Raw genomic sequence first — 12,022 nt, 5'->3', positions numbered from 1 at the left:
CACAACAGGTCCTACTAACACTTCAGCTTAGATACTACTGGCTCCAGCTTTCTCATAGGTATTTTTTACTTCATGCAAAAACACTCCTTTAGTGCTGTGTCCAAGAGATTATTTGTCCTGGCTAAAACTGCTTTTACAGCAAAAAATGTGTGTCCCCTCGGGCCAAAACATTTGAAAACAACCTGTTCCCTTAGACTCTATTTGGGGCACAAAACCTGACTTACAGCAGTAGGCCAAAACCACACTGCTGACATGCATGTATCCTGCTCAACTGCAAATCAAATTCATTGGGAAAATCCATGTTGTCCACATGTTAGTCAGGTTTTGAAGGGAAACATTCTCCACAGATGACACAAACAGAATTAAACAGCAAAGACCACCCAGGACACTGGGAATTTCAGACTTCTTGGCCTCAGTTTCTCTGATTTGTTCTTCTCAGCTTCATGTGTGCTCTTTGAGACAGAAAAGAGCATTTCCTTAATTTTGAGCTAGTGTTTCTCTTCCAATGAAACATTTGTGAAAGCAGCTGCTCCCAGAGGTGGAATGTTCCAAAATCCCATTTTGGAGCCAAGTATATGTACGTTGTGGAGTCAGTCATGACACCACTTTATAGAGAACAGACAATGAGTTTTGGATCTTGTGAGTACCTTTTCTCCCTGCAAATAAGTTCCCTTCCCCCATTCTTTTGGAAGCATCTCAGTCTGTATTGGAAACAGAGGATGTAATTTATTTTTATCGCCTTCCCTGTCAAACTGGCCAACTGCCACAGGGTTCTGCTTTCAGATGTAGCAAGAGGCAGGGGAATCACAGTGAAGAACTATTCATTTCAGTGGCTCCTCCTCTGTTTCCTTATCTTATTTTGAGGCTACCTACTGTGCTGTCTTATCACTCTTTCTAATCCTGCAAAACTTCTCTGCAACTTGACCCCTCTGCAGAAAGAGCTGACCTGCCTAGACCTCCCTGCTTCTCTACTCCTGCTCCCATCCCCACAGAGCGTGTTACTCCTTCCTTTGTTACTGTAGGGCTCCTTTTTCACTGCCTGTCTTACCCCTCACTCCTCTTTTTCCTAGCTCCTAGCACTGCCTTGCATTTCCTAGCTGAATGTACATACAGCTGTGTGGCCTCCTTGGGCTATGCGCAATTTCTCACTGTCCAGCCTGCCCTTTGATGTCTGCTGCAGAAGGATACATCTTCTTTTCCATCTCTTCACATGTGCCTATTAATTACTCTCTTCAGAGGGACTGTTTACTGACTATCACTCTGTTTACAGTTGAATACAGCTAAACATTTGGTCTTCACAGTTCCCCTCCTCTACACCACCCACCCAGTTTCTTCCCAGTTGTTGCAGAGATGTCTCTAAATCACTTTATAAAGACACAGATACGATGTACTTAGTTCCACACCCAGCCTCCTGCTCTAAAATACTGGGTTTGCTTCACTTGCAGAGAAGCAAAGAAAGAAGCTATATGGATGTTTTTGTCTTCAGGCCTCTAACAGTAAAGAAGCAGTGAAGCTTCTGTTGCACAAATTCCTACCTTGGATGCTGTAGAAAACCCAGAAAGATCTGCAAGCATCAGACTCATGACCTGTGAAAAAACAATACAAACCCAGTATGAAGTACAGAAGTGTGCCCACTGAAATGAGAAGGGCTATCTTATGCATGAACTGTGCATATGTCTTTGTGGGATCAAGGGCCTGTGGGCAGAGGGAATTTTAATTGGCTAGGGAGGAAAAGATTACTCTAGCAAATGTGCAGAAGAGAAGAATTGTATGGTTATAATGTAGCAGTTCAGATGTAAGATGAAAATTCCTTGAGATTTCCTTCTCATTCCATATGGAGCTTAAAATATTACTAAATAATATGAAATAAATTAAAAGCAAATGTGGATAAATTAAGGTTTTTTTCCAATAAACAGATTATTGTCGATCATAGAATCAGGGAATGGTTTGAGTTGGGAGGAACTGACTTCCAGCCCCCATGCTAGGGACAAGGACTCCTTCCACTAGACCAGGTGGCTCAGAGCCCCATCCAGCCTGGCCTTGAGCACCTCCAGGGATAGAACAGCCACAGCTTCTCTGGGCAACCTGTGCCAGTGCCTCAGCACCCTCACAGGAATGACTTTCTTCCTTATATCTAATCCAAACCTGCCCTCTGTCAGTTTAAACCCATTACCCTTTGTCTTGTCACCACATATCCTTGAAAAAGTCCCTCTCCAGCTCTCCTGGAGCCTCTCTAGGTACTGGGAGGTGCTGTAAGGTCTCCCCAGAGCCTTCTTCAGGCTGAACAATTGCAGCTCTCTCAGCCTGTCTCCGTTGGAGAGCCCAACTGCAGCCCTCAGAGCTGCTTTGTGGAAGAGGCAGCTGCTGCTTCCCCTGATCAAGGCATCCCAGCACTAGGCCTGGGAGGAACAGAAGCTTTAAGCTTGCTTACAACCCATAGTTTGGAGAGCCTGTCTCAGAGCAGAAACGTGGGGTGGGCTGGGGCAGGGAAGGGCCAAGGAAGGAAGGTCAGGAAGGCCTGTGGAAGCATGCACAGCCAGCTCAGTTCCCAGAGCCTTCCAGCTGAAAAGTCGCAGGGTACAGAAATATGGGAATTAACCTGTGGGTGGTTATTTTTCATCAGTTATCCCAGAGAGGCAAAACAGCCACACCAAAAAAAAACAGATGGCAAAGCCTGACATGTGTCAATTTTGGTGTCATTCACACTCTTTTCCCTGATACTCCTGTAAATGCAGAATCTTCATTTATATCCAAAACACCTTATAATGAGCGCTTTATTGACACATTTGTTCTACTTCTGTATAACAGGATAATGATGAACAGCTGGCTACAGATAATGACAGACACTAATTTATATTGGGTTACTACCTTCAGATTCTGTAGGCTGTTACATTTTTTCTTTTAATTTTTAGTGTTCTTGCCCTCTGTTGTACTTGCATTTTATGATGCTCACATTTACTATTCTTGTGTGCTAGAAAAGGAATAAGCATTTTAAAAGCTTTATGTTTAATTACACTTTCAGCTATTAATTAGACACATAAACAAATTAAATGTACATTTAATTAAATGTTACCCATTTAAACGGGTAAACTGGAAGCAGAGTCCATCGACTTAAAACCAATATTGCATGCATTTATCTTAATTAGTCAGGTAGTGTTAGGGATTAATGAACTTTAACTGTTATATTCATAATCAGATGCATTAGCATTTGTGTCTTTGTAGCACACAGAAGATAAGCTCAGATGGGAGCTCTCTCCTGCTAGGTACTGACAAACAGAATGGGAGGTGCATCTACAACACTTACTTTCTTTGTCACCTTGAAAAGGAAATACTGTGATACTCTCTTTAGCTTTTGCAGGTGTGAACTGAATATTCAAAACATGATCTAAAACTTTCCTTTACCTTCTCATTTCATATTTACACCCAGGAGATTTCTCTTCCACAGAGTGGCTATTCAGTATTTTGAGAAGTGGATTCTCATTCTAGCACACCCAGGTTCTAGACTGAGTGGATAAAGCTGATGAAGTATTTAGCCCACAAATGTCCTAAAGAACTCACCTGGTTGTGAAAGCAGTTATTTCAGCAGTCAAAGTCATTTAGGAGTAGTCAGGAGCACCTCATGTGGCTGTGCTGCAAACAATTGGCTATCTGGTGTCTTCCAGCAAACACACAACTAGGGCTGGTGATTAATTCTGCTTCTGTGATGAACTAATGCTTCTGATCATCTCTGCTCTTTTAATGGTGCTGGGAAGTAAAATGCAGAGCCATAACTCTGCTCCTCAGACATTTCATTCTACAGATGAGTATATAACTTCAAGTTTGGAAAATTTATTTTTATAATTGATACCCACTCATTCAACTACGTGAATTTTCTTTAATTGTATTGGACCATCACAAGTATTTCTTTTTTCCTTTCTACATCGTGGATTGAGAGATTGTGCATTTAATGCAACATTGTGTGTCAGAACTTCCATGAGCATAAGGAACCACTTAATTTACTTGTATATAAAAAAGTAATCCAGCAAACTGGTAAATCAGCCTTTTCTGGCATTTTCAAATCTTCCTTTGGCATTAATATACAGTGAAAAAGTGTCAGCATAAAAATAAAGTAGAGGCAAAAATCTACATTACTAAGTTATCAAGACATTTGTATAGGAGTTTGATTCCATTTACTTTGAATAATTTCCTCCTGGAATTTTTTTTTAAAGAGCTGAAATGTAAAATTTTCCAAAATAAATAAAACCTGGTATGTTATTCAGCGCTTTGATGGAAAGAAATCACTCCAGCTAGGATCAGCATTTCTTATGCTTTTCTAAAGTCCAGGACTAGCAGGGTTCTACATCTAACACAGACTGAATTTTGAGTTTTATTGTAAGTTATTTTCTCATCTGTTCAATCACAGTTGGCAGCACTTACTGCTCTGAGCGATATAGTTTACATTTAACTCCTTTTGTCTCCCTATGTTTAGGTGATACTATTAAAACTACTGCAGATCTTTCTTGAAAATGAAACAGCCTTGGTATTCCTGTTTCTCTTGTTCACCTGAAATAACCAGAATTCCAAGTATTTAGCTCAGCCACTTTCTAACAGATCTGCCCTCCAGGATTAGTTATGGCCAATATTTTGAGAAAGATTTTTATCTCAGCTGGTATAATTTTGTGTAAGACTTTTTTTTTTTAATCAGGTTCTATTTAACAGATGTTTTTAATTGCATCAAAACATTTTAAAAGTCAGGATTAGGAGAGCATTGAAAGGGATTCTGTTTACAGCCCAGACAATTTGCAGTTTCAGAGCCTGGTCTGGACAGTTTCTGACTGATACAAACAACCCGAGGTGACTGCAGTCAGCAGCTGAAGCAGCTGAAGTACTGAACATGCACACGCAGTGCTTGTGGTAGCAGCAGAGCAGTGTATTTGTATCTTAACCAGGAAATAAACTCCCTGTTTTGCCAAGGCACCCAGGTTGACAGAGGGATTAACCTCAGTAAAACAAATGAAGGTTAAACAGTACAAAACAACCCCCAAATGGCACCTGACTTATCTGCTCCGTGGCAGCACGGACCTGAAGGGAAGAGCAGAAAGGGCTGGAGCAGTCTCCCATTAGCACCATTCTCCCACAGCCTGGGAGATTTCACCTCCTTGCACTGGGCAGGTAAGCAGCAGGAAGGCAGGAGCTGGGCCTGCCTTTCCCCAGGGACACTGCTCCCTCCCCCCCGGGCTAGTGGTGCCCCGGGAGCAGAGAGCAGGGCACTGGGAGCAGGGCATCGGGAGCAGGGAGCAGGGCACTGGGAGCAAGGAGCAGGGCATCGAGAGCAGGGCACAGGGAGCAGGGCAGCCACAGCTGTGTGCAGAGCAGCAAGGTGCCAGCCTGCTCCTTCATCCTTGCTGGGCCTGCTGGAGCTCTACTCTTGATACACTGCCAGGCTTTAAAGCTTCTTCCTTTCACAGGACATTTTAGTGTCCAGAGGCGAGGGGTATTAGGATGCAGAAGGTATTGGTGTTACAAACAAACAGCAAAGTTTACCACCCACTATCTCGGTTGTCTCCTACAGATGGTTCCGTTTACTTTTGGTCTGCCGCGATTTCCAGATGCTAGGGGGAAAATGTTTAATTCTTGGGGAAATGTTAATCAATGAAGAATCCAGAATCCTTTTAGGAGTAACTACTCAGTAGCTGGAGAAAAAAAGTATAACATCCATTTTAAGACTTTTCCAATGCTTTAGATATACAGCAGAGCTTTTCTACAATATTCCAAATACTAGTTTAGAAGTGTATTTAATAAAGGTATCCCAGCATGCATCTCTTACACACATACACACACACACACGAAGATCAAATGGAAAAAAAAATTAAGGCAACACGGAAAAAAAAGATGAAGGACTTGTGATCAGAAAGTATATGCAAACAGGACAGCAGAACTGTGTAAAAGAAAGATTATGGTGGGCAAATGGTCATTTTTACTCGCTCTGAAAGAGGTGACAAACTTGTAAGTCTGATTCAGAAAAGGATAAAGGGGTATTGATGGATGTTCAAAGGCTGGATTTAGAATTATTACTGGAGTAAAGCTCAAATTGGGAACGTATGCTGGGGAAAGCACTGGGCATCTCTCTCTGCTTGCTGCTAAAGCCATTCTAAAAGGCAGCCTGACGTGGCTGAGTTTGAGCTCCCCTTTTGGCCAGAGCACATCAGAGAGGTGTCTCAGGTAGAAGTGCTGCTCTAATGAACATGTGCCTGGGTGTGCTGCTGGCAATCCCTGCCCAGGGCACTGCATCTCAGCGGCAGCAGGGAAGTTTCTAAGGTTACCAAGGACAGACTCAGGAGGCTGCAGTGCCGAGCACAGCAGCTGTACTGACACACCACATTCAAACATCAGCACTGCACATAGACAGAGTAGCTCTACCTGCTTTTGCCTTTGATGGGCTTCTACTACAGACTTTCCGCCTCTGTATTTCCACAAAATCTACGCAGATGCATCAATCAGTTCAGAAGTAACTTGGCACTGAACTTCCCTGTACAAACGGGCTCAGATCTAAGCAACCTGTCTTGAGGACAGGCAAAGGAGGAGGCCTGCCTATGGGATCAGCTGCTCCTGCTTTGCTGTTTGCCTGTGCAATCTCTTGTCTCCTCTGTGCAGCAGCAAATGCAGCTCAGGCTGCTGCTCCTCAGGCACTGCTGCTCCTCAGGCACTGGGCATTTCTGGCCTGGCTTCACAGAGAGGAGCAACAATTCTTTTGCCTGCAGCATGAGCTGCTCCTTGAGAATGTGTGTCAGGCTTTGTTCTGATAAAGGCAGAAGAGTTTTGCTACTGTTTTTCAAGCAACACATTGCCTATGAGGAGAGAGAAATTTAAAAAACTCGCTGATTTACCATGTTAAAAAAAGATGGCACATTTATTGCTACATAAATGTTATATACATAGTGTTTTCTGTTACATTGACAGAAATTTTTTGAACTTCTTGCTGCTGGTTGGAAAGGTTTATCAGCAATACCTTGAAATTTGACACAGGGTACAAATCTGCAATAAACCAACAATGGAAACTGGAGAACAAGATGAGAAGCAATTCATCTCGGACAATTAGCTCTTACAATACTCCATAGGTACTACACGGTATGCTAGAACCCTACTATGGTCTTACAATGCTATTGTAAATTTCTGATATTAATGAACAGGTTATGGTAAATAACCCTACATTTTTACTACCTAATATAGTAAAATAAAGTAAGAAACTTTTTACTGAAAACTTTTTTTGATTTCAAAAATCTAGAAAGAGTAATATTTAGAATTCAAGAAATTTTCTTACAAGATTATTGTATAAAAGACTAGCTACAGTGAAAAATAAGCCAAATGTTTTTTTCTTTCTATTTTATGAAGGAAAGCTTCTGGGCATACTGCAAAGTCTAATATAGCCAAAAAGACAACAAGCTTAGAAGGAAAAAGGCCAGGCAGTGGCACGTGATCACTTTCACACGTCATAAGCAACAAATTCCGTTTAGCTGATAAACACTGAAATGAAGAACAAGGCCACAGATATAATCAGGTGTTATTTGATGATATATGCAAATTAAAGTAATAGAAATGAGTCCACTAATTCCACAAACTGTTTTGTTAGGAACCATCCAAAACATAAGCTTAAATTCATTAGTTTATTTTATCAATCCATCTTTTGTTCTTTCAAATTAAATGACTTCATAAAAATTATAGTTTTGTTCCTGTTTTGTGTGTGAACCAATTGCCAGTGATGAAAGATGCTCTATATAAACAATAGCTCAGACAACCTTGGCTTAGGAAATTTCCTCCCATGGTCATTGCAGTGGAAGACAGTTTCCATGGAAGTTCAAAGGGATTTTAACCATTTCAACACATCTGTGACAAAGGAATACTTATGGACACTGTTCTGGTGGAGAAACATTTAAAGGTTTAATGCTAATATGGCTTGGGACGAGGGAATTTGCATTTGATTCACACTATTTTTTCTCCACTGACAAGCCATACAACATGACATGATAATTAACGTGTACAGGAAGGAAAAACTGGTGACCATTGCTCTTAAGATTCCATTACGTAATAAGCCCACCTTGCTGGTGGTTATATCATCACACTACCTGCCACGGTGAATTTAGGATTTTACTATTCACCAAAGTTACAGCCTGAAAAAAAAATCTCCTTTGTATTTTAATGCATTTTGTGCTTACATACAGCTAACACTTTACATGTACTATATGTAGTACTTACTGCTCGGAAAACAAAGCAACTCTAACAAAGTAGATTCTCCCCACCCAATTTACACTTCACGTTACAAGCTTTACTATGAAGCCTAGAAGCCTAAAAAGGTTTTGTTTATAATTAGAAAAAAAAAAATGTTTGAGGAAAGTCTGAGGGAAAATAAAAATCACTTTTTAAATCCAAGAAATGTTATGGTCACAGTGTTGCTCCAGCCTGCAGCCTTCATGAGGCCTCTGAGTGGCTTGAGGCACAGAGCTCAGTATGGAAGGGGAACTGTGACCATAACTGTTCAGATTACCAGAGATCAAAAATAACATAAAAAAAAGCTATACCAAGGAATAGTTTCCTATTGCATGGAAAACACTAGTCATATGGCAAAAGGAGAGGAAAGGACAACAAAAGACTTTTCCCTTCCTTTTTTAAGACACTAATAGGTATGCTGGGAATGCTACGGGTCGACGGTTGTCACTGCTTTGTTCTCTGAATGTGAACAGCTTTAGTAAATGCTGGCATTCAGCTGAAATTTTATCAGCTTTTAACATGTTAACTTTTCCCTTTATATGTAGACCTTTACAGTTCCATAACAATAAATAAAATTTGTAGTTACAATGCATTTGTCAATTCAGTTTAGGCACAAGGCAACTTCCACAATGAGTGGAGAGATCACAACAGTCTCTGATTGTGCAGAAGCGACACACTGCTTGCAACAGAATGATATGTTCAGAGTATCTCATGGGCTGAAATTCTGTCTGAAGATCTTGTATCTTCACTCCTGATGCAGGTGTTGACCAGTAGCTTTGATCATAAGATTGCATTTGGGTTTCTTGCTTCAAGTGTTTTCTCCTGTCAGGTTTGTGTCTTCATTTAATGTTAGTTGTCTGTGTCCTTGTGAAGAAAGGTCACCTTCTGTGTATCCTACCAATAATTCTGGAATTCTAGAAAGAAATTTACGAGAAGAAAGATGTTATTAGGAAAAGAATCATTAAAAAGCTTAGTATCAACACTAGAGACCTAATGTAAACTGGATTTGGTGGCATTTTCAGTCATTCAGGTGCAAAAGAAAATCACATTAAGAGATTCTGAAATCCCCCTTTCCAGAGATATCCATATTGAACATGATATATGGAACAGATGACTCTAAAGAACCTTCTGTTTGGCCTCTGTGGATATGGGAGAAAGAATAATATGCACATCTCAGACTTTCATGTTGTGTCTGAATTAACTCCAAGAACGAGACAGTACCAAGTTCACTCCCTCCTGAAGGTACATTGCCATGTTCTGTACAGCTTTTTCTGTCAACATCACACTTCAGTCAACCCACAAAGTTACTGCTATTAAAAAAGCAGATACCAAACTTTTGAAAGTGGTTCTTTATATGGCAAGAACAGACTAAGTTTGCTATAAATCAAAAATTTTCTGACAATTCCAAAGTAGCTTATTGCCCTGGTATGAAATAAAACAAATTGAAGAAATTCAAAGCATTGAAAAGCTCAATACATACAACAACAAAAAGCCTCCCAAAACATAAAATTTAGTAAAGTCCTGGATTAAAACACAGGCACTGAACCCAGTTTTTTATTCTTTTTGGAAGTGGCAACAGCTCTACTACAATACTCAATTTTTTTAAAAAAATCAAGGTTTCCCAACTATTTAGAAACCAACCAACAACATGAATAAACCCAAAAGAGTGATATTCCTGTAGGGTCTCCCCATCAGCATGTTAAAATGAGATGTTACATACTGGACTACCTTGCAAAGCTGAAAACATTCCTTTTAAATTTTAACTATCTTCACCAATACAGATTGTGATTTAAGACAGTTCCCAGTCTCTGCTGGGCAAATGAGAGGAGTTAGAATGATTGGCCTTGAGCCAGAGAGCAAATCTCTCTGGGATGAGGAGTCCCTGAAACTCTGTATCAGCACTGGGAAACAATACATGGATTTTTAAATGAACTAATGTGATATTTAGACCATTTAAAGATGTATAATTCATCTCTGTTAAGCTTGGCTTATCTAGCAAGCTGTTCACTGTTCCTCTGATGTCATGCCAAGAAAGCCACCTGAGCCAAGAGATGTAGCCATTGGCAACAAGGCATGGAAATAAGGAGACTTTGATGACAATTTCTTGGGGTTTTATTATAAACCCAAACAAATCTGCAGCCTTCTGCTTCTGCTCAGAGATGTGAAAGCACAGACAAGTTTGGTGCTGCTGGCAGCTCAGGAACCAAAGCCCACCCTATCCAGGTGTCTGCCCCACTTCAGCCACCACAGGGCAAACGAGAGCCACCCCCTGACGTACCTGGCTGGTGTTCACATATGACCCATAGGGTTGGTAGTTTCACTCAGGCCAGGGTGGCTTCCTGGGTGTGGTGTTGGCGGCTCTGCCGATACGGCAGAAACTTTTTCTTCTTCCCTTCTCTTAAGGCAGGCTGCTTTAGGGTTTAGGTTTCGTTCTGTAACAGAAAAATCAAGAGTTCTTAACATCCCATGTGCTGACAGCACAGGCAATATTGATACATTAACCCTGGAGTAAAAATAGCTCTGCAGCTTCCCTCCTCAGCTGCTGACACCCCTGTGGTCACCTGCAGGTGTCCGAAGCTGCAGACACTCACTACTGAAAGTCCTGACAGACAGCTCCTAAATTGGTACTTAAAAAAAAACAGGCCAAAAAGCCAAAGCCAAACCCTTTCAGCAGCCTACATACACTTACAGAAACTTTTAAAAAGCACTTTTTATCACCATAAGACACTGAAGTGCAAAATGAGAACTGTCTGTAATTTATAATAAAATGGAGATTTATGCATTTTGTTTGTAGGCTGAAGTCTTATCAACCTCGCTGACATCACACTGGTTTTAGTAATGTTGCTGCTTCCTTCTTCTCAGTAAGTATTAGCCAGCTGAGAGGGCAGGAGAGGCAGCACACCCTAAATGGATAGTTCTCATCAGCCTGGATCTGTGAAATCACCTTGTGCCCATCTCAGTTAAATCAAAAGACTCTGATGACAGTCACAGCAGGATCATTATTTCTTTTCCAAACCCTACTTCCTCTCACATTAAAGTCAGTACTTTATGATAACCAGCTGTGGACCAGCTATCAAGGTATTTTCATCAGTATGTTTCCACTTCCCCACTTAGCTTCAATAGATGTAGATTTGGATCTCATTTTCAAATAATGACAGTTTCTGAAAGTCAACTGTTTCTGTTCTTGAAAATGGCTTTTCATGAGTCAAAATATAGAAGATGTAAATCACAGTGGCCCAAAAGACACACAAAAAACATGTAATATATTTCACTGTTGAATTTAATCAACATTTTAAGGTATTTTCTAGCTGTCAGTGAATTCTGTTTTGCAGTTGGAGATGGCAGATACAATTATAACTGCAAGTAGTCTGCCAAAACTGAACAGACAGCACAAGCCCTTCTCTTGCACTGCACAGGCACCCCTCTAGTAATTGCAGTTTACTGACCCCAGTGCATTTTAGCTCATCTGACAGAGACTATTTTGGATGGACTTGATAGTTCTGCTGTCACCAAAGTCATTATCAACAGCCTCCTACTGCATTTCCTTAAGGATGAGCACTCCTAAACAGTCTACTGGAAAAAAAAAAACCTGCTAACTTTTCTTAATCACAGTTTTCTTTGTCTAGCTGTGGCTTGCCTTGAAGTTTTAAAGATTTAATTACATGGAAACTTTGAAAGGAAGTTAATTTACAGTGATTTAGGAAATGGAGATAAAACCCCTGGCCTACACTAAGAGCTTAAATCTGAAATGGTTCATTTTGAATAGCACCAATCACAA

The 12,022-nt window shown here is 40.7% G+C and overlaps 1 protein-coding gene across 6 annotated transcripts in view; it reads right to left on the bottom strand.

Moving 5' to 3' along the window:
- Positions 1-6,861: 6,861 nt before the first annotated feature.
- Positions 6,862-12,022, bottom strand: part of TCF12 (transcription factor 12) — a 160,093-nt gene continuing 154,932 nt past the window's right edge. For all 6 annotated transcript variants that reach the window (XM_085070720.1, XM_085070722.1, XM_085070721.1 and 3 more), the window contains 2 exons: positions 10,523-10,676; positions 6,862-9,158 (listed from right to left, as the gene is read on the bottom strand). In XM_085070720.1, coding sequence (XP_084926846.1) covers positions 10,534-10,676 — 143 coding nt within the window. In that variant the 3' untranslated portion in view covers positions 6,862-9,158; positions 10,523-10,533. The remainder of the gene's footprint in view (positions 9,159-10,522; positions 10,677-12,022) is intronic.

The sequence above is a fragment of the Lichenostomus cassidix genome, chromosome 10 (assembly GCF_008360975.1).
Source record: "Lichenostomus cassidix isolate B80296 chromosome 10, HeHo_3.0, whole genome shotgun sequence".
Taxonomy (NCBI): domain Eukaryota; kingdom Metazoa; phylum Chordata; class Aves; order Passeriformes; family Meliphagidae; genus Lichenostomus; species Lichenostomus cassidix.
Note: the sequence above shows the minus strand (reverse complement) of the source record. Positions and strands in the feature narration are given on the sequence as shown.